Consider the following 24,125-nt stretch of genomic DNA (forward strand, 5'->3'; position numbering starts at 1 on the left):
ACACATAGACTTTAGGCTAAAAATTTTAGCCTAAAAAGTGCGTGTTATACGCCGATAAATACGGTAGCAATGGGATTACCCTTTTATGGGAAGCCATGTGAGAGGAGTAGAGATGAGCGAATTTACAGTAAATTCGATTCGTCACAAACTTCTCGGCTCGGCAGTTGATGACTTTTCCTGCATAAATTAGTTCAGCTTTCAGGTGCTCCCGTGGGCTGGAAAAGGTGGATACATTCCTAGGAGACTCTTTCCTAGGACTGTATCCACCTTTTCCAGCCCACATGAACTCCTGAAAGCTGAACTAATTGATGCAGGATAAGTCAGCAACTGCCGAGCTGAGAAGTTCGTGACGAATTGAATTTACTGTAAATTCGCTCATCTCTAGAGAGGAGAATTACAAAAAAATAAATAAATAAAAACACAGTTTTACAGCGGTTTTAATTTTATTACTAAACAAATTTCCAATGAACTCTGTAATGGCACTACGGTATATTTCTGGCACTTGCCATATAACCGAGAAGGAACCCTTCTTCTGTACAGTCACTATTACACAACATTTTGGACAGGAGTCATCTGGGGAGACTACCCAGGAGTATGTATTGAATAATCCTTAGCAACAAGAATGTTTATCCTGCTGGTAAATGCCAGGCTGGAATACCTGTATGCACTGTTTATTCTGTTCTGCTCTGGGTTATCTCAAGTTGGCTGCCTTCCTGAATACCTACATGCTGGGAGCTTACTATTAGTCCCTTATAGAGGAATAGTACTATACAAACGGTTTTCAGAGGGCTGATAGTTTTATTGACTATATACGTCACACCTATATATAAACGTTTCTTAACAGACTGTATACTGAAGAATGCCATTTACTTGATCTAACTTGTCATGTATTCATTAAAGGGGTACTCCTGTTGAAAACTTTTTCTTTTAATCAACTGGTGCCAGAAAGTTAAACAGATTTCTAAATCACTTCTATTTAAAAATCTTAATTCTTCCAGTACTTTTTAGGGGCTGTATACTAAAGAGAAATCCAAAAAAGAAATGCATTTCCTGTGATGTCCTGACCACAGTGCTCTCTGCTGACATCTCTGTCCATTTTAGGAACTGTCCAGAGCAGCATATGTTTACTATGGGGATTTCCTCCTGCTCTGGACAGTTCCTAAAATGGACAGCAGAGGTCAGCAGAGAGCACTGTGGTCAGGACATCACGCGAAATGCATTTCTTTTTGGATTTCTCTTTAGTATACAGCCCCTAAAAAGTACTGGAAGGATTAAGATTTTTTAATAGAAGTGATTTACAAATCTGTTTAACTTTCTGGCACCAGTTGGTTTTAAAAAAAGTTTTCCACGGGAGTACCCCTTTAACAACTCTGCTCATTCTGCCACTTGTAATAGAATTGGTTCTGGCATCAGTTTTACTTCCAGGCTTCTGAAATAAAACAGCTGGTCACAGGATTTCTGAAAAACCCCTACTAAGAAAATAAAGCAGAACAGTCTATGATCCACTTTGGTGTACATTGGTTCAAGCTCAATTTTTTTTTTTTTATCTGTAAAAATATCTAAAATCAATGCAAAAGGCTCAGTGTGAGCTGCTCTATAACATTGTGCCACACTAAGGCCATGGGATGAGTATCAACATTACATTCTGCTTGGCATTCAAGTCTAAAGCCAGTTTTTCCAAAACTACCAGTCTTTATCTGTAACAGTAGCCTTGGGCTCAATTCATATACAAAAGACAGTAAATATGATATCTAAGGTTTCAAGAATAAGACTTCTAATTTGGCAGCAGTTTTGCTGATACAGTAGCTAAAAAGAGAACTTTATTTACCGTATATACTCAAGTATAAGCAGAGTTTTTCAGCACAATTTTTTAAGCCCCCCTCGGCTTATATTCGAGTGAACTCTCAGCCATCGGCTGTCCGCGCATGCTGGGAGTTGTAGTTTTGAAACCTCTGGAGGTCTGCAGGTTGAATACCACTGCGGCCTTAGTCATCATCCAGACACCCCCTTTAGTTTTGTACGCGCCTCCCCTCGGTGGGAAGGAAGGGTGAGCTGGTCTGGGCCATTTATGTTGCAGGGACAGTCCAGTGGGGAGGGTTAGTCATTCCGGGCTGTCCTTTTTTTACCCGGTGGGGCCCTCTTCTCCGGGGCCCGGCCCTGGACTTGTGACGTTGCCCTGACGACGACACACAGGGACACTCATGAGCGTCCCTGTGCGTCGTCCTCAAGGCAACATCACTAGTCCGGGTCCTGAATGCGGAGAAGAGGGCCCCCCCAGTGAAAATGGACAGCCCAGAACGACTAACCCTCACCCTTCCTTCCCACCGAGGGGAGGTGAGTGGAAAACTAAAGGGGGTGTCTGGATGATGACGAAGGTTGCAGTGGTCTTCAACCTGCGGCCCTCCAGATGTTTCAAAACTACAACTCCCAGCCGATGGCTGTCCGGGCATGCTGGGAGTTGTAGTTTTGCAACATCTGGCGGTCTGCAGGTTGAAGACCATTGATGAAGGGATTGACAGGTGGTGATGATGAAGGGGGGGGGATTATGACGGGGGTCTGGATGATGACGGGGGGGATGATTTATTTCCCACCCTAGGCTTATAGTCGAGTCAATAACTTTTCCTGGGTTTTTGGGGTGAAATTAGGGGCCTCGGCTTATATTCGGGTTGGCTTATATTCGAGTATATACGGTAGCTGCTGTTGTCTGACATGCAAGAAAGGATCAGTACATTCTGTCTTTTGGTAAACCCTCTTAATAGGAATGTGTCATATAAAAATGACCAATGTTTTATGTTAAACATATTTAAAGGATAAGTATCATGAACAAAAATGTATCCCCATCCGAAGGATAGGGGATAAGTTTTAGATAGCGGGGGGTCCGAGCACTGGGCCCCACCCCACGATGGAGCCCCTGTTCTCCAGCACAGGGATGCGTCACGACCCCCACCCAAAGCGAAGGCCGCCACGCCCCCTCCATAAAGCTCTATTTGAGAGCCAAAGATTGCCGAACTATGATATATTGCTGATGTAAAAAGGAGTCACTCCTGGGAAATGATCCAGCTTAACCCCTTAAGGACCGGGGTTTTTTCCGTTTTTGCATTTTCGTTTTTTGCTCCTTGCCTTTAAAAAATCATAACTCTTTCAATTTTGCACCTAAAAATCCATATGATGGCTTATTTTTTGCGCCACCAATTCTAATTTGTAATGACATCAGTCATTTTGCCCAAAAATCTACGGTGAAACGGAAAAAAAAATCATTGTGCGACAAAATTGAAAAAAAAACGCAGTTTTGTAACTTTTGGGGGCTTCCGTTTCTACGTAGTACATTTTTCGGTAAAAATGACACCTTATCTTTATTCTGTAGGTCCATACGATTAAAATGATACCCTACTTATATAGGTTTGATTTTGTCGGACTTCTGGAAAAAATCATAACTACATGCAGGAAAATTAATACGTTTAAAATTGTCATCTTCTGACCCCTATAACTTTTTTATTTTTCCGTGTATGGGGCGGTATGAGGGCTCATTTTTTGCGCCGTGATCTGAAGTTTTTAACGGTACAATTTTTGCATTGATAGGACTTATTGATCTCTTTTTATTCATTTTTAAATTATATAAAAAGTGACCAAAAAAGCACTATTTTGGACTTTGGAATTTTTTTGCGCGCACGCCATTGACCGAGCGGTTTAATTAATGATATATTTTTATAATTCGGACATTTCCGCACGCGGTAATACCATATATGTTCATTTTTCTTTTTATTTACACTGTTTTTTTTTTTATTGGAAAAGGGGGGTGATTCAAACTTTTAATAGGGGAGGAGTTAAATGATATTTATTCACTTTTTTTTTTCACTTTTTTTTTGCAGTGTTATAGGTCCCATAGGGACCTATAACGCTGCACACACTGATCTTCTATGCTGATCACTGGTTTCTCATAAGAAACCAGTGATCAACGATTCTGCCGCATGACTGCTCATGCCTGGATCTCAGGCACTGAGCAGTCATTCGGCGATCGGACAGCGAGGAGGCAGGTAGGGGCCCTCCCGCTGTCCTGTCAGCTGTTCGGGATGCCGCGATTAGCCGCGGCTATCCCGAACAGCCCGACTGAGCTAGCCGGCCACTTTCGGTTTCACTTTTAGCCGCGCGGCTCAGCTCTGAGCGCGCGGCTAAAGGGTTAATAGCGCGCGGTGCCGCGATCGGCACTGCGCGCTATTAGAGGCGGGTCCCGGCTTCACTATGACGCCGGGCCCGCCGCGATATGACGCGGGGTTACTGTGTAACCCCGCGTTATATCAGGAGAGCAGGACCAAGGGCGTACCTGTACGCCCTTGGTCCTTAAGGGGTTAACAAAGTGAGTAGTTATTTACATACTACAAACACTAATAGTGATCAAACACACCAGCCAGATGTTATATGTAAGAAAAAGGTAAACAGCCACAACGACAACAATGACATAGAAAGCACAGTTTCTCTTCATCAGTAGTTTCCCTGTAAAAACACAGCCTCCACAAAAAAAAAATAATAATAATAATAATGAAAAACCTTTACACAATGTTCTTAAGGTATGGACCAAGTAGGTATAGTGACAAGAAAGAAATAAAAGAAATAATGTGTGTATGCAAAGGATGATGGCCTTTGGGTGTGTTCAGTCAGGCTAAATTGTCACAGACTTTTGGAGTGGACATTATATAGTAAAATACATGTAGATGGGGAGAGGAGGTTGAAAAGCTCAACCAGAGTGTAAAATTAGCTGCATATGACTGTATATACCATGTCTGGCTTTGGCCTTGGAGTGTTACATTTTTGTCTATCCTGTTGATATCCACTTAGAGAAGTATCATGCCCAGCGGTCGGACCCTCCGCAACCAAAAACGTATCCCCTATCCTGCGGATAGGGGATACTTTTTGAGCATGATATATCTCCTTTAATTATTGCTTGGTTCTGTGTTTAGCAAGCACTTCTTCAGGCTCGTGCTACTTATCTACTCAGACCCTGAAAGATCAACACGTTCATATGTCTCTCTGACACGTCAGGTTTTTGTAATGACAGTGTCCATTTAAAAACGCTATCAGTTTAAAAACAAATGTACACAGATGTGCCTATTATTCTACGTGTTGTCGAAAACACACATATTATTTATTTATTTTAGGTATAGACGTATAGATGAAGATGGGATTGTTCTTGGTAGGAAATCTGTGGTGTCAGATAATGCACAAACTTCCAGGAACTTGAGAGAAGGAAAGGCAGAGTTCACTTTAGAATCCCCCTCAACGTGTCAGACAATAGAGAATGGCTGCCACATATCACAGGTTACATTTCTGCCCCCCAGAAGCCTACCAGAACTAGATAAGGCTTCATTCACACTGCAGTTAGGACACAGCAGGGTGACGGGGGAGCCTGGGGGAATAGTGGGAGAAATATTACTGCATGTGCAGTTAGTGCTGGGCAATATACCGGTTCACACCAAATACCGTTTTTTGTTTTTTTTTCTTTAATACCGGTCGGGCTGAATGAATTATCAGCCGCCTGGCTGTCCCCCACACCGGGGAACTAATTATATGTAACCCGCCGGCCGGCTCCTTACATGTCAATGCGCTCAGCCTATCACTGGCCGAGGCGGGACATCGCTGCAGCCGGTGATACGCTGACGACTCTGTGATGTTCCCGTCCCCAGGAAGCAGTGTGAGGCTGATACCGGAGCAAGGGGGAACGTAGGAAGGGGGGGTCAAAGTTTATTTCGTTTATATTTGCAGCCCGGGCACAGTACAGATGTCCTTTATTAATAATTTCCAGCACCACGGCACGCAACTAATTCATTTAAAGCGACGGCGGGTTACATAGGATTAGTTCCCCGATGTGGGGGACAACGCAGCAGCTGATAATTCTTTGGAGGGGGAGGTTAGAGAAGCAGAGCAGCGCCCGCGGGTCACTTATGATTAGTTCCCCAGCGTGTGGGGGGAGAATACCGTTCAATACCGTGGAACTGCCATAGCTTCCAAAAATACAGTGATATGCATTTTTGGTCAAACCGCCCAGCTCTATGTGCAGTCTTTCTCCCGCTACAAAATAACAGCGCCCAACAGACCCCATTATAGTAAATGGGATCCATCGGGACCAGTTGCCGTTGTGCCCTGTCCGGATAACGGCCGTTAAAGGCGGAGGGAAAGAAAAAAAAGAGCCTAACGTCTGCTTAAGGACAGGGCACAATGGCAGTGTGAAAGTAGCCTAAGAATCCATTAAATACTATTGGTAGTCCTAAACATATATGACTACCTGTTCTTACAGCTGCTGCTCCATGTGAAGTGATGTGCAATGTCAGAAGGGCAATACCCCTGTTGTCAGCCTACGTATGACTGCCCCCATAGCTGTAAGCCAACGGAGATCCATAACCTATACAAATGAATTGTTCAGTAGGCCAGTTATATTATCCGCTCTTAAGTGTTCTGGGCAAAAGGAAAAAGCTATGGCTTTAATGAGTTCCCCTTAGAACAGAAAATAGCATTGCTACAGAACAGAGTGTGGAGTATTATATCACTTGTGTGCCACAGCCAATGCGAACAAGCACTGTGGATATTAGGGATCGACCGATTATCAGTTTTGCCCATATTATCGGCCGATATTCACATTGGACATTATCGGTATCGGCAATTACCTTGCCAATATGCCGATAATGATCCACCCCCCCGGCCAGAGACCGCCGCTGCCCCATCGCCTCCCCCATCCCTGGTTTTATAACTACCTGTTCCTGGGGTCCGCACTACTTCTGGCTCCTGCGGTGTCCTGCGCTATTGCTGTGCGCTGCACAATGATGAGTGACGTCCTCAACGTAACGTCACCGTGTGACAGCTCAGGAGCTCAGGACGCTGCTGGAGCCAGAAGTAGTGCGGACCACGGGAACAGGTAATTATAAAACCGGGGATTGGGAGGCAATGAGGCAGCGGCGGTGGTTGGACTCAGGACCGGCAGGGAGAGAGAAGCGGGTGGCGGTGGTCTCTGGCCAGAGGATAGGCAGGGGGGGCAGCGGCGGTGGTGGTTGGACTAGGGAGGACCCCAGGACAGGCAGGGGGAGAGTAGCGGGTGGCGGTCTCTGGCCCCACAAAAGCCACTGCAGTTCAATGATTTAAAGCGCCCGCTTTAAATCATTGATCTGCAGCGGCTTCTGCAAGGGGGGGGGGGGGGGAGGGAGGGAGGGAGGGAATAGCCGATAACTTATACGGGAATATCGGTATAAGTTATCGGACTCAAAGTTCACAGATTATAGGTATCGGCCCTAAAAAAATCAATATCAGTCGATACCAAGTGGATATGTAAACCAGGGGCTTCCATGTTTAAAAAAACTGTGGCCAGTCTGTGCAGTGATCGTGTCCATAACACGGCATTGTGCAGAAAAGCATGTTACTGCGCTTGTTTCTTGTGCGGAGATATTAGGCTGAAAAAATTACATGCAGGGATCTACCCCCCCCCCCCCCCCCCCCCCACCCATTTCCCATACGGAGTCCCGGCTATGCTCCTCTAATGTGCATGTCGTACCCATGGAAGCTGGTCTAAACATGCCCCCTCCATTTAGCTCTACAGGAGAGGCATAGACACAGCGTTCGTGAGTCTCCGCTTCTTCCATAGAGATGAACAGAGGGGGCATGTTATGAAAGCTTCCATGCTGGGTGCACCATGTCATTACCGGAGCAGAGCCGGGGTCCCGTACAAGAGATCGGGGTGAATTTATTTTCCGCCGCACATCTCCTATAAGTGAGATTAAGGTCACATGCTCCTCCACGCACCGCCATGTTAAGATCTGAATCAACACATGTATGGGCCAGCAATCTAAGAGGTGGAGCTTAAGAAGGTTATATAACTGGGTAGTAGTAATCCAACAGTTTAAGAGTATGTCACCTACTGTAATCAGACATATTTATAAAAAAAAAAAGTCTGAGAGCGACCAACCCCTTTAAGGGTGCGCTAACACGCTATTACTAGCAACGCGTTTCACGCTGAGGAAAACCTGCTGCGAGTTTCACTACCATTGATTTCAATGGGTCCACAGACAGTCCACAATAGTGTCAGATTTGCGGACTGTCTGCGGACCCATTTAAATAAATGGCAGCGTAACTCGCAGTGGGTTTCCTGCAGCAGTAAACTCGCTGCTAGCTACTAGTCTGTATTGTGTACTTGGGATTCCTTGGGCATCTGCAACATTTTATAGAAGCATATCAGATTTCCTTCAGGTACTGAAAATCAAGATGGAATAAAATTAGGCCTAAGGCCGGGTTCACAGCACGTTTGGACTGTACATTACATGTGTACTTTGGCATGAAGGCCAATGCTGACATATACTGCAGCAAGTCCAGTGACCTTAAAGGGGTTTTACCATTAGGATAAAAAGTCTAAATAGATTTATTATGTGAAATTAAATATATTTGCAAAAACAAGTCATTATCAGAAATCGGTCATTTTTGTAAGGCAGCCCTACCAATATAGACTGGATGCCCTCTTGTTTTTTGTTTGTTGCTACAGGATATGTCCTGAAGGCAGTTTCCTCTTCTGTTCAGGCATGATCAGTTATCCTCAAACATAATGAATATACAGCCACATAGTCTGCAGAATACAGCTCATACACTGCATACAGATTACTTACACACTTATGAGGGAGTCCATTTACATGGCTGAATATTCACTGGCAAGTATGAGGTAAATATAGATTATTTACTTCTATAGGCTCTAACACTAACACTAGAGGGGGCAGGAGGGGGGAGAATATTATTCCCTATAATAACACTGTATGAGGGGAGAAGAGACAACTTACCCATTATGAAGATTACATTATCAAAGGGCTGCTCAGCCAAAAACTATTGGCAGTACTCCGCCTCTCCAATATAGATATATGGAGGGGAGTGTTGTTCGCCGCTTCATGAAGATTGTGGGGTGGGGGGTCCCAGCGGTCGGACTCCCTTGATCTAAAACTTATACCCTATCCTGCAGATAGGGGATATGCTTTTATGCATGATACTTCTTAAATGTGTTTTTTTAATACAGTTATATTACAAAACTATATAACTTTATTAGATCAGAGGCCCCGATTTATCAATCTGCCCAGGACAAAAAAAAAACGGCCTGGTGTTGCCCATAACAACCAATCACAGCTCAGCTTTCATATTTTAACAATCTCTGCTAAAGTGCAAGCTTCACTCTGATTGGTTGCTATTGGCAAATCCAGTCAGTTTTGTCTTAGGCAGATTGATAAATCTGGGCCAACATATTTAGGGTACGTTCACACAAGCGGATTTACTGCTAACTGGCAGTGTGTTTCCTGCCGCGAGTCTGAATGGGGGCGGGCTCTCCGCCGCACATTTTCAGCAGCAGAACTTCCGCTGTGGAAAATCTGCAGCAGACCTTATTGATTTTCAAGGAAAACCTACCCTATTGATTTTCTAAAGAAAAATATTTTGACTCTCGAAAAACACCAACTTAAAGTACTAGCACGCGTAGAAAACGCCACCCCCGTAGTGTGAGGATATTATTCATGCAGAGTACAGCTAAGACAAGCCGGCACCATCTTCATTCCATATCTGACAGTGAAATGACTCTAGATGTGTAAGACAACCTTCACTAAACACGTTACGCTAGTATAGAGCGGTGAGCTGTTCACCTTGTGGCGCTTTTCACAATACAATGAGGTAGTGGCAGGAAATGATGGCTCCTGAGGCTGTGACTATGACAAGCTGGATCACAACAAGTACACACACATCCCTCATCCTGACGCTGCCTTGTGTTCAAAGGGGTTAACTCTGGAAACTCCGGCCAAGGTAATGCATCTGTCAGAACAAAGCACCTGACATTAGAAGAGCCATCCATTCCCTCAGAAATCCATTCTTCTTAAGTACACATGACTTGTGAGACTTCCTGCTCACCCGCAGTCCAGAATGCGCCAACACTCCGGAATGTTTGTCAACCTGTTTGTTACCCGAAGGGAAAACTTGTCGAGCAGAGCAATAAAACAGTCACTAAGCGGTTCTCCTACATAAAGTGTCTGCTCACCACAGACCGACAGCGAGGGAAAGCAACATAATACATATATAGGAAGTTCTTCTCATTGTATAGACCACAGAGCTGTCCTGAAGGGACCAATAAGACCTTGTCCATGTACTAGGTTCACAGTCCAAGTAAGAAATCAAAGGGGTATTCCAATATAAAGAGGTTATCCCATATCCATAGCGCCCAGTTCAGAAGCACCATAGAGAATGAATGGAGAGCTGGTCACGCACACTCGCCGTCCATTCCGGGAGCAGTTTTCTTCCCGTTCTAGGGATTGGTGGGGGTCCCAGCCGTTAGACGCTCCCCGATCAGCTTGTTATCCCCTACCCCATAGATAGGGGATTAATTCTCGAAATGGAAAAATCCCTATAAGTCTTGATTCCGATAGGTCACTATGGATGACAAGTCCAACTGTTATGAGATCTTAACCCCCACTGTGTGCAGAAGCCTTGACATAACTCAATGTTTTTCCAAAAAGTGTGCCTCCGGCTGTTGCAAAACTACAACTCCCAGCATGCCTGGACAGCCAAAGGCTGTCCAGGCATGCTGGGAGTTGTAGTTTTGCAACAGCTGGAGGTGCACTTTTTGGAAAACACTGACAGACTGAGAAATAAATAGGCTATGTTCACACTGCCAGCCAGGGGCCACCACTTTCTATATCAACAATAATGCAGCATGCAGCACTAGCTATGCTTCCTGTCAAAATCACAGAAAAGCATTAGAAGTCAATGGGGTCAATGGTGTAGACGTAAAAAAAAAACTTAAAAGGGGTACTCTGGTGGAAACCTCTTTTTTTATTTTATTTTATTTTTTAAATCAACTGGTGCCAGAAAGTTAAACAGATTTGTAAATTACTTCTATTAAAAAAAAATTAAAAAATTAAAAAAATTAAATTAATCCTTCCAGTACTTATTAGCTGCTGAATACTACAGCAGAAATTCTTTTCTTTTTGGCATACAGAGCTCTCTGCTGACATCACGAGCACAGTGCTCTCTGGTGATATCTCTGTCCAGAGCAGCATATGTTTGCTATGGGGATTTTCTCCTACTCTGGACAGTTCTTAAAATGGACAGAGATGTCAGCAGAGAGCTCTGTGTTCAAAAAAGAAAAGAATTTCCTCTGTAGTATTCAGCAGCTAATAAGTACTGGAAGGATTAAGATTTTTTAATAGAAGCAATTTACAAATCTGTTTAACTTTCTCACACCAGTTGATTTAAAAAAAATAAAAAAAAATAAAATAAAGTTTTCCACCAGAGTACCCTTCATACTGGGAATGTAAAGATGTCAGGATTTATAAATTGTTAGATACTGGATACGGTGGAAAAAAGACAAGTCCAAGCTTTACCCCCGCTGTGTTTATCCAGAAGAAGAACAATAACTATGAAGAATTAGATGCTATGGGATACTTTCTCATCTGACTGAAAATATGGCAGTCCACAATGTACAAACATACGGATTCAACATTCTATGATTGTGCATCTGCAAACATATTCAGGTTAGAAATGTATAATACATGACTGGTGACTAAGGCCATGTTTTCATGACTGATTCCGCACATTTAAAGGGGTACCACCCTGGAAAACATTTTTTTAAACCAACTGATGCCAGAAAGTTAAACAGATTTGTAAATGACTTCTATTTAAAAATCGTAATCTTTCCAGCTGCTGTATGCTCCACAGGAAGTTCTTTTCTTTTTGAATTTTCTTTCTCTCTGACCACAGTGCTCTCTGCTGACACCTCGGTCCATTTTAGGAACTGCCCAGAGCAGGATAGGTTTGCTATGGGGATTTGCTCCTACTCTGGACAGTTCCTAAAATGGACAGAGGTGTCAGCAAAGAGCACTGTGGTCAGACAGAAAGGAAATTCAAAAAGAAAAGAACTTCCTCTGGAACATACAGCAGCTGATAAGTACTGGAAGGGTTAAGATTTTTTAATAGAACTAATGTACAAATCTGTTTAACTTTCTGGCACCAGTTGAGTTCATTGACGTCCATGTTAAAAAAAAAAAAAGGTATGCGGTTGCAGTACAGTATTTAAACTGGAGTCAAAACCGTGGTTGACCACGTTTTTGTCTCCGGATTAAAAACCGTACTGCAGCCGCATAAGTTTTTTTTTTAACATGGACGTCAATGGGAAACGCACATGTATACGGTTCCATACGGGAAAACGTATACAGTTTTTACTTTGCACGTGTGCATTTGCATCCTAAAGTCCCCACCCAACACCCCTCCCATTAAAAATGAACAAAATTTTCTAAAACGTATGTTTTTTTTTTTCTATAAAAACGGACGGAACTGTATGCACTTTTAAAAACAGTATACAGTTTAAAAATGCATACAGTTTACTTTTTCCCATACTGTTCCATCCGTTTTTTTTGCCATATGGTTTTCTTTAGAAAAACTGATTGTAAACAGTATGGCAAAAACGTAGTGTGAACCCAGCCTAAGAACGTTCTCAACAACCAATGGCCTCATCATTGAACCTAGTGTTTCCCAACCAGGGTGCCTCCAGCTGTTGCAAAACTACAACTCCCAGCATGCTCGGACAGTCTTCGGCTGTCCGGGCATGCTGGGAGTTGTAGTTTTGCATCAGCTGGAGGCACCCTGGTTGGGAAACACTGTTCTAACCTGTACTTGGCAGAGAAGACCACTGATAGGACCTATATGCAGGGGGAGAAAAAACGGGGAGACAGAGGACAGCGCCTTGTGTATTACCCTTAGCACCAAAGTCCAAGGCAGGGCTGTATTATACGTAGACTCTATAGTGGTCGCTCACCAGAAAGCGAAGAAAACCGGCATATCAACCCCTTAGGGTTACTCGGACGTAGGAGGTAAGTGGTAGCAAGCTGCAAGCCCAAGGTCCAAATGGGAGAGGATTAAGTCTTCTCCCATAAACAAGTAGACAGGAACGTGGAAAAAGGACGGAACCCTATGGAGGCGCTGATCACGACCATAGTATACAGCACAAAGGTGTAAAGAGAAGAGTGCCAAGAGGCGCTGTATTTATTTGCTTCCAATAACGCGTTTCAGAGTTCATCTCCTCATTCATCAGATTGGCAATCTGATGAAGGAGGAGATACCCTCCGAAACGCGTTAAAGGAAGCAAATAAATATAGAGCCTCTTGGCACTCTTCTCTTTACACCTTTGAGCTGTATACTATGGTCGTGATCAGCGCCTCCATAGGGTTCCGTCCTTTTTCTATGTTCCTGTCCACTCTGATATGAGACATCACTGATATAGTAGTCAAAGAGTGACATTCAGAGCGCTCACTCTCTAACAGTCTACAGGAAGGGCACCAGACATAGTACAAGGATCACTCTTCTAGAGGTTCTCACAAGTGCGCCATGTAGACTCCATCCCCCACTGCTCATACTAATATTAGAGACATGAAGCCACAGCCCAGTGACACACAAGTATCGCTGTTGTCATGGCACTGCCCAGAAAACTGTAAAAACATAATAGCAGCCGGCATCAGCTTTTATGGGCAGAGGTATTCACATCTGTCATAGATAGGATAAGAATCGTCTGCTCGGGCACAATTCACAATGAACAAGCCAACCCAGGTAAGGAAGTTTTGGAGCAAGACACTAGGCAGAGCGTGCCAGCGATGACCTGTCTAAAGCATGCCCTGGTCAGTAGGTTGTCTCCCAATGTCAGGAGTGGCTAAACCATGAGGAACGGGCATAGAAACTACAACGAAAAGTCTGTTAAGAAAAGGCATCAGGGCTAATTTGGCCAGTCTGATATGACCAGGCTCATATGAGTCTTATGCCAAGGGTATAAGCATGTGTCAGAATTTTCCTAGGCAGGGTGCTATTATAGGACTTCAGGACTCATCTGGGCAGGTTGGTATATGTTGGTTCTTATGTCCTGTACAGGCTGGCATGAGCAGGCTCTTATGCCCACATCAGGGTGATTTCACAGGACTTCAGGACTGCCCTAGGCAGGCTAGTATACATATGTTCTTATGTGCAGGGCAGTTTGGTTAAGTGGGTGGTTATGTCCTATACAGGCTGGTATGAGTAGACTCTTATGCCCAGGGCAGGATGATATGACAGGGCTTCAGAGCTGCCCTAGGCAGGCTGGTATAAGAAGCCTCTTATACCCAGGGCAGGTTGGTATGAGAAGATTCCTATATACCTGGCAGAGCATTATGATAGGGATTCAGGACTCTCCTGGCCAGGCTGCCATTTGTAGGCTCATATGCCCAGGGCATGGTGGTATAAGTGAGCTGTTATGTCCTGTACAGGCTGGTATCAGTAGGCTCTTCTGCCCAGGACAGGGTGGTATGAGAAGATTCTTATATCCAGGGAAGGGAATTATGATAGGGCTTAAGGACTCTCCTGGCCAGGCTGGCATCAGTTAGCTGTTATGCCCAGGGCAGGGCGTATAAGTGAGCTGTTATGCCCTGTACAGGCTGGTATGAGTAGGCTATTAGGGCTTCTGGACTCCCCCAGGTAGGTTGGTATAAGTGGACTGTTACCCCCTGTACATGCAGCTATGAATAGGCTCTTATGCCCAGAGCAGTGGTATGATAGGGCTTTTGGGCACCCCAAGTAGGTTGGTATAAGTGGACTTTTACGTCCTGTACATGCTGGTATGATAGGGCTTCTGGACTCCCCCAGGTAGGTTGGTATAAGTGAGCTGTTATGTCCTGTATAGGCTCTTATGCCCAGAGCAGTGGTATGATAGGGCTTCTGGGCACCCCCAGGTAGGTTGGTATAAGTGAGCTGTTATGTCCTGTATAGGCTCTTATGCCCAGAGCAGTGGTATGATAGGGCTTCTGGGCACCCCCAGGTAGGTTGGTATAAGTGGACTGTTACCTCCTGTACATGCTGCTATGATTCCCAGAGTAAAGTGTTGGCAGGAGTGGGCACACTCTCCTCTAGCCATGCTGTAGTGACAGGGCATCAGCACTGCTCTGGCCATGTGTCTTGCCCCCTCCCACGTGATACTGCCCCCCACTCCCGGACACTCACCAGCAGCACGGAGCCCCTCACCACCTCGGAGACGCTCTGCCGGAGCTCCGCCGCAGTCCCAGGCTTGCTGAGCGCCCGGGTAAACTTGCGAGTCTCCGGATGGACGGAGTGATGTGCAGACATCGCAGCAGCCGGGGGAGGATCAGCACAACCATATACCGGGGCCAAGTGTGTGCCTGCGGGGCGGACATGTACCAGCAGGGAGAGCAGCCTCCCCACAACGATCCCAGTTACCCGGACTGCACATCTGCCAGCAGCGGACAGGCTGCACCGCTCATCCCGGCCCGCTGCACTTTGCACGCCCCCGCCGGCCCACACGGAATTCCCGGGGAACGTTCGGACCACGCACTGGGCTTGCACCTCACGGGGGCGCGCTTCACTCTGTGTCAATATTCTATCCCAAGGGGCGTGGCTCGGGAGCGCGCGTCGCTGTCAAGTGCGAACCACGCCTCACGTGACGTCTCCATGTTGTGATGTCGTATGTGGGCAGCCCGCGATATCTATCCGGCCATCTTTAGTCAGGGCAGAGGTTACGTTCGGCACTTGTTTTAGCGTTAACTACACAAATACATACTGAGAGACTATGGCGGTTTCAGTCTGGCTGTAATCTGCTGTACACGTCATTCAGATGTGAGCATTGCTTTACTCAGAAAGGAACACTTTCCCATATGAAAAATGGCGTTGGTTATGGAGCACTCCCCCTCAGCGCTAGACGTCCGCCCCTGCCGCTGTCTGTAAGCGCGGTGCTCCCCGCCCAGCTATCCCTGAGTGCTGCAGACAGAGTTGTCTCCACGGGGAGGTGTTGTGACGTACGGCTGCTGTGCCATACCTAGCTGGAGGCAGCGTGTGCCCGGGTGTGTGGACACATACATTTACATTGGTTTCTTATTCGCGCATTGTCTTATAGATAACTACGACTAATAGACCTTTTCTACACTTATTTCTCTGCAGTAAATCTGTTTTTTTTATACATAAATGTTGAATTTTATTTGGGAACAATCAGATTCAGAAGCAAAAATCTACATTGTTTGTGTTTTTGCTGAAAAAAACTATAGTAAAAAAATGGATGAAAAAATATGCGTTTTGAATAAGTAACTGATGAATTTAAGGGGTTAAATGTGGTTGGGCCTCTGACCAAAGTGTTGAAAAATAAAGAGTAAGGGCCCCTCCATAATACACAACTGTATCCAGCCTGGCCCAAACAGCGGATGGGCAGGAAAACAGGTGCCAACCTTGCAAACTATACAGGGGTCCCTCAACATACGATGGTAATCCGTTCCAAATGAATCATTGTTTGTTGAAACCATCGTATGTTGAGGGATCCGTGCAATGTAAAGTTTAGGACAGTGGTCTACAACCTGCGGACCTCCAGATGTTGAAAAAACTACAACACCCAGCATGGCTGTCCGGGCATGCTGGGAGTTGTAGTTTTGCAACATCTGGAGGTCCGCAGGTTGAAGACCACTGGTATTGGAGGTTGTACTCACCTGTCCCCGCTGCTTCGGACCGTCACCGCTCGTCACCGCTGCCCTGGATGTCGCACTCCATCGCTGTCGCCGCGTCGCCGGGGTGTCCCCGACGCTCCGGCAAGGCCTCTGTTTCCACTGCATCCTCGCTCTCCGTCGCCGCCATCACGTCATTACGCTGATGACGTCGATGGAGAGCGCCAACGATGCACGGATCCCAAAGAGGAGCCCCGAGGACAGGTAAGTGATCATCAGCAGACCACATGGGGCACCGTAAACGGCTATCCGGTGGCAGCTGAAGCAGTCTGTGCTGCCGGACAGCCGTTTATGCGATGGCCCCAACATACAAAAGCATCGTATGTTGATGCTGCCTTCAACATGCCGCTGAGAAGCCATCGTATGTTGAAATGATCGTATGTCGGGGCCATCGTAGGTCGGGGGGGGTCACTGTATACATTTTCTGCATTTAAACGCCATTGGGCCACTGACCTAAGTGTTGAAAAATAAAGAGTAAGGGCTCCTCCATAATACTAAACTGTATCCAGCCTGGCCCAAACAGTGGATTGGCATTAAATCAGGTGCCAACCTTGCCAACTATATGCCTTTTCTACATTTTGAATAAATAATTGATGAATTTAAGGTATTAAACGCGGTTGGGCTACTGACCTAAGGGTTAAAAAATAAAGAGTAAGGCCCCCTCCATAATACCCAGCTGTATACAGCCTGGCCCAAACAGTAGATTGGCATTAAAACCGGTGCCAACCTTGCCAACTATGTACATTTTCAGTATTTTGAATAAGTGAGGAATTTAAGGGGTTAAACGCCATTGGGCCACTGAATTAAGGGTGAAATTATAAAGAGTAAGGGCCCCTCCATAATACCCAACTGTATCCAGCCTTGCCCAAACTGTGGATTGGCATGAAAACAGGGGCCAACTTTGCCAACTATATACATTTTAAGGATTTAAATACGTAACTGAGGAATTTAAGGGGTTAAACGTAGTTGGGCCACTAATCTAAGTGTAGGAATATAAAGAGTAAGGGCCCCTCCATAATACCTAACTGTACTACCTAGCCCGGTCCAAACTGTGGATTGGCATGAAAAGAGGTGCCAATCTTGGCTGCCGTATACGTTTTTAGCATTTTGAATAACTGGTGATTTTAAGGGGTTAAATGCCGTTGGGCCACTAAACTAAGGGTAGGAATATAAAGAGTAAGGGCCCCTCCATAATACCTAACTGTATCCAGCCTGGCCCAAACAGTGGATTGGCAGGAAAAGAGGTTCCAACCTTGCCAACTATAAACATTTTTTACATTTTTATTCTTATAGAGTCCATTACTATGCCAGGGCTTAGCGTTAGCCCCCAAAACAGCTAGCGCTAACCCTCAATTATTACCCCGGTACCCACTGCCACTGGGGTGTCGGGAAGAGCCGGAACCAACAGGCCCGGAGCATCAAAAATGGCGCACCTGGGCCTCTGTGGTAACAGGCTGGCGTTATTTAGGCTGGGGAGGGCCAGTATCAATGGTCCTCGCCCCCCCCCCTGGTAATGTCAGGCCGTTGCTGCTTGGTTGGTATCTGACTGACAATAAAAATACAGGGAACCGCATGTGTTTCTTTTTAATAAAAATAAAGAAATAAAACGCATAGGGTTTCCCATGTTTTAATTCTCAGCCAGATACCAATCAAGCGGCTTAGCCTGACATTACCAGGGTGGGCGAGGACCATTGTTACTGGCCATCCCCAGCCTAAATAAAGCCAATCCACTGTTTGGGCCAGGCTGGATATGGTTGGGTATTATGGAGGGGCCCTTACTCTTTATATTTCCATCCTTAATTCAGTGGCCCAATGGTGTTTAACCCCTTGGAATCACCAATTACTTATTCAAAATGCTGAAAATGTATATAGTTGGCAAGGTTGGCACCTGTTTTAATGCCAATCTACTGTTTGGGCCAGGCTGGATACACCTGGGTATTATTGGGGGGCCATTACTCTTTACATTTCCACCCTTAATTCAGTGGCCCAATGGCGTTTAACCCCTTAAATTCCTCAGTTACTTATTCAAAATGTATATCGTTGGCAAGGTTGGCACCTGTTTTAATGCCAATCCACTGTTTGGGGCAGGCTGAATACACTTGGGTATTATGGAGGGGCCCTTACTCTTTACATTTCCACCCTTAGTTCAGTGGCCCAATGGCATTTAACCCCTTAAATTCCTCAGTTACTTATTCAAGATGCAGAAAATGTATATTGTTGCCACCTGTTTTAATGCCAATCCACAGTTTGGGCCAGGCTGGATACAATTGGGTATTATGGAGGGACCCTTACTCTTTACTTTTCAACGCTTAGGTCAGTGGCCCAACAGTGTTTAACTCCTTGGAATCACCAGTTACTTATTAAAAGTGTAGAAAATGTATATAGTTGGCAAGGTTGGCACCTGTTTTAATGCCAATCCACTGTTTGGGCCAGGCTGGATATACTTGGGTATTATGGAGGGACCCTTACCCTTTACAGTTCCAGCCTTAATTCAGTAGCCCGATGGTGTTTAACCCCTTAAATCCTTCAGTTACTTATTCAAAATGTAGACATTGTATATAGTTGTCAAGGTTGGCACCAGTTTTAATGCCAATTCACTGTTTGGGCCAGGCTGGATACAGTTGGGTATTATGGAAGGGCCCTTACTCTTTACATTTCCACTCTTAATTCAGTGGCCCAATGGTGTTTAACCCCTGAAATTCCTCACTTATTCAAAATATTGAAAATGTACATAGTTTGCAAGTTTGGCACCTATTTTAATGCCAATCCACTGTTTAGGCCAGGATAGATACAGATAAGTATTATGGTGGGGCCCTTACTCTTTATTTTTCAATACTTAGGCCAGTGGCCCAACAGCGTTTAACCCCTTAAATTCCCCATTTACTTATTCAAAATGCCGAAAATGTATAAAGTTGGCAAGATTGGCACCTGTTTTTTTGCCAATCCACTGTTTGGGCCAGGCTGGATACAGTTGGGTATTATGGAGGGGGCCTTACTCTTTATTTTTCAACACTTAGGTCAGTGGCCCAATGGTGTTTAACCCCTTAAATTCATCAGTTATTTATTCAAAATGTAGAAAAGGCATATAGTTGGCAAGATTGGCACCTGATTTAATGCCAATCCACTGTTTGGGCCAGGCTGAATACACTTGGGTATTATGGAGGGGCCCTTACTCTTTATATTTCCATCCTTAATTCAGTGGCCCAACAGCGTTTAACCCCTTGAAATCACCACTTATTAAAAATGAAGAAAATGTATAAAGTTGGCAAGATTGCCACCTGTTTTAATGCCAATCCACAGTTTGGGCCAGGCTGGATACGGTTGGGTATTATGGAGGGGCCCTTACTCTGTATTTTTTATCCCTTAGGTCAGTGGCCCAACAGCGTTTAACCCCTTGAAATCGCAAGTTACTTATTCAAAATGCAGAAAATGTATATAGTTGGCAAGATTGGCACCTGCTCTCTTGCCAATCCGCTGTTTGGGCCAGGCTGGATACAGTTGGGTATTATGGAGGGACCCTTACTCTTTATATTTCAACACTTTGGTCAGAGGCCCAACCGCATTTAACCCTTTAAATTCATCAGTTTTTCAAAATGCATATTTTTACTATAGTTTTTTTTTCAGTAAAAACACAAACAATCTATGTTTTCTTCTGAATCTGATTGTTCCCAAATAATATTCAACATTTATGTATAAAAAACAGATTTACTGCAGAGAAATAAGAGGAGAAAAGGTTTATTAGTCATAGTTATCTGTAAGACAATGCGCGAATAAGAAACCAACTTCAGCCTCGTACACTATACCCACACACCTCTGCTACCTGTACACTATACCCACACACCTCTGCTACCTGTACACTATACCCACACACCTCTGCTACCTGTACACTATACCCACACACCTCTGCTATCTGTACACTATACCCACACACCTCAGCTACCTGTACACTATACCCACACACCTCTGCTACCTGTACACTATACCCACACACCTCTGCTACCTGTACACTATACCCACACACCTCTGCTACCTGTACACTATACCCACACACCTCTGCTACCTGTACACTATACCCACACACCTCTGCTATCTGTACACTATACCCACACACCTCAGCTACCTGTACACTATACCCACACACCTCTGCTACCTGTACACTATACCCACACACCTCTGCTACCTGTACACTATACCCACACACCTCTGCTATCTGTACACTATACCCACACACCTCTGCTATCTGTACACTATACCCACACACCTCTGCTATCTGTACACTATACCCACACACCTCTGCTACCTGTACACTATACCCACACACCTCTGCTACCTGTACACTATACCCACACACCTCTGCTATCTGTACACTATACCCACACACCTCTGCTACCTGTACACTATACCCACACACCTCTGCTATCTGTACACTATACACACACACCTCTGCTATCTGTACACTATACACACACACCTCTGCTATCTGTACACTATACCCACACACCTCTGCTATCTGTACACTATACCCACACACCTCTGCTATCTGTACACTATACCCACACACCTCAGCTACCTGTACACTATACCCACACACCTCTGCTACCTGTACACTATACCCACACACCTCTGCTACCTGTACACTATACCCACACACCTCTGCTACCTGTACACTATACCCACACACCTCTGCTACCTGTACACTATACCCACACACCTCTGCTACCTGTACACTATACACACACACCTCTGCTATCTGTACACTATACCCACACACCTCTGCTACCTGTACACTATACCCACACACCTCTGCTACCTGTACACTATACCCACACACCTCTGCTATCTGTACACTATACACACACACCTCTGCTACCTGTACACTATACCCACACACCTCAGCTACCTGTACACTATACCCACACACCTCTGCTACCTGTACACTATACCCACACACCTCTGCTACCTGTACACTATACCCACACACCTCTGCTATCTGTACACTATACCCACACACCTCTGCTATCTGTACACTATACCCACACACCTCTGCTACCTGTACACTATACCCACACACCTCTGCTATCTGTACACTATACACACACACCTCTGCTACCTGTACACTATACCCACACACCTCTGCTACCTGTACACTATACCCACACACCTCTGCTACCTGTACACTATACCCACACACCTCTGCTACCTGTACACTATACCCACACACCTCTGCTATCTGTACACTATACCCACACACCTCTGCTACCTGTACACTATACCCACACACCTCTGCTACCTGTACACTATACCCACACATCTCTGCTATCTGTACACTATACCCACACACCTCTGCTACCTGTACACTATACCCACACACCTCTGCTACCTGTACACTATAGCCACACACCTCTGCTATCTGTACACTATACCCACACACCTCTGCTATCTGTACACTATACCCACACACCTCTGCTATCTGTACACTATACCCACACACCTCTGCTACCTGTACAGTATACCCACACACCTCAGCTACCTGTACACTATACCCACACACCTCTGCTACCTGTACACTATACCCACACACACCTCTGCTATCTGTACACTATACCCACACACCTCTGCTATCTGTACACTATACCCACACACCTCTGCTACCTGTACACTATACCCACACACCTCTGCTACCTGTACACTATACCCACACACACCTCTGCTACCTGTACACTATACCCACACACCTCTGCTACCTGTACACTATACCCACACACCTCTGCTACCTGTACACTATACCCACACACCTCTGCTATCTGTACACTATACCCACACACCTCTGCTACCTGTACACTATACCCACACACCTCTGCTACCTGTACACTATACCCACACACCTCTGCTACCTGTACACTATACCCACACACCTCTGCTACCTGTACACTATACCCACACACCTCTGCTACCTGTACACTATACCCACACACCTCTGCTATCTGTACACTATACCCACACACCTCTGCTATCTGTACACTATACCCACACACCTCTGCTATCTGTACACTATACCCACACACCTCTGCTACCTGTACAGTATACCCACACACCTCAGCTACCTGTACACTATACCCACACACCTCTGCTACCTGTACACTATACCCACACACACCTCTGCTATCTGTACACTATACCCACACACCTCTGCTACCTGTACACTATACCCACACACCTCTGCTACCTGTACACTATACCCACACACCTCTGCTATCTGTACACTATACCCACACACCTCTGCTATCTGTACACTATACGCACACACACCTCTGCTATCTGTACACTATACCCACACACCTCTGCTACCTGTACACTATACCCACACACCTCTGCTACCTGTACACTATACCCACACACCTCTGCTACCTGTACACTATACCCACACACCTCTGCTACCTGTACACTATACCCACACACCTCTGCTATCTGTACACTATACCCACACACCTCTGCTATCTGTACACTATACCCACACACCTCTGCTACCTGTACACTATACCCACACACCTCTGCTACCTGTACACTATACCCACACACCTCTGCTACCTGTACACTATACCCACACACCTCTGCTATCTGTACACTATACCCACACACCTCTGCTATCTGTACACTATACCCACACACCTCTGCTACCTGTACACTATACCCACACACCTCTGCTATCTGTACACTATACCCACACACCTCTGCTACCTGTACACTATACCCACACACCTCTGCTATCTGTACACTATACCCACACACCTCTGCTACCTGTACACTATACCCACACACCTCTGCTATCTGTACACTATACCCACACACCTCTGCTACCTGTACACTATACCCACACACCTCTGCTACCTGTACACTATACCCACACACCTCTGCTACCTGTACACTATACCCACACACCTCTGCTATCTGTACACTATACGCACACACACCTCTGCTATCTGTACACTATACAAACACACCTCTGCTATCTGTACACTATACACACACACCTCTGCTACCTGTACACTATACCCACACACCTCTGCTATCTGTACACTATACCCACACACCTCTGCTATCTGTACACTATACCCACACACCTCTGCTATCTGTACACTATACCCACACACCTCTGCTATCTGTACACTATACCCACACACACCTCTGCTACCTGTACACTATACCCACACACCTCTGCTACCTGTACACTATACACACACACCTCTGCTATCTGTACACTATACCCACACACCTCTGCTACCTGTACACTATACCCACACACCTCTGCTATCTGTACACTATACCCACACACCTCTGCTATCTGTACACTATACCCACACACCTCTGCTATCTGTACACTATACCCACACACCTCTGCTATCTGTACACTATACACACACACCTCTGCTATCTGTACACTATACACACACACCTCTGCTACCTGTACACTATACCCACACACCTCTGCTACCTGTACAGTATACCCACACACCTCAGCTACCTGTACACTATACCCACACACCTCTGCTACCTGTACACTATACCCACACACACCTCTGCTACCTGTACACTATACCCACACACCTCTGC

At 45.4% G+C, this 24,125-nt stretch overlaps 2 protein-coding genes across 8 annotated transcripts in view; one reads left to right on the forward strand and one right to left on the reverse strand.

Moving 5' to 3' along the window:
* Positions 1-15,605, reverse strand: part of DOCK9 (dedicator of cytokinesis 9) — a 255,830-nt gene extending 240,225 nt beyond the window's left edge. For 5 of the 6 annotated variants that reach the window (XM_056555647.1, XM_056555652.1, XM_056555651.1 and 2 more), the window contains exon 1: positions 15,013-15,355. In XM_056555647.1, the coding sequence (XP_056411622.1) occupies positions 15,013-15,135 (123 nt within the window). In that variant the 5' untranslated portion in view covers positions 15,136-15,355. Of the gene's footprint in view, positions 1-15,012; positions 15,356-15,586 lie in introns of those variants that run through there. The other variant, XM_056555648.1, reaches the window with a different exon arrangement.
* UBAC2 (UBA domain containing 2) overlaps positions 15,450-24,125 on the forward strand; it is a 205,626-nt gene continuing 196,950 nt past the window's right edge. The window contains exon 1 of one of the 2 annotated variants that reach the window (XM_056555658.1): positions 15,450-15,541. The gene's annotated coding sequence lies outside the window, so the exon portion shown is untranslated. Of the gene's footprint in view, positions 15,643-24,125 lie in introns of both variants that reach the window. The other variant, XM_056555657.1, reaches the window with a different exon arrangement.

Source organism: Hyla sarda, chromosome 2 (assembly GCF_029499605.1).
Source record: "Hyla sarda isolate aHylSar1 chromosome 2, aHylSar1.hap1, whole genome shotgun sequence".
NCBI classification, from domain to species: Eukaryota; Metazoa; Chordata; class Amphibia; order Anura; family Hylidae; genus Hyla; species Hyla sarda.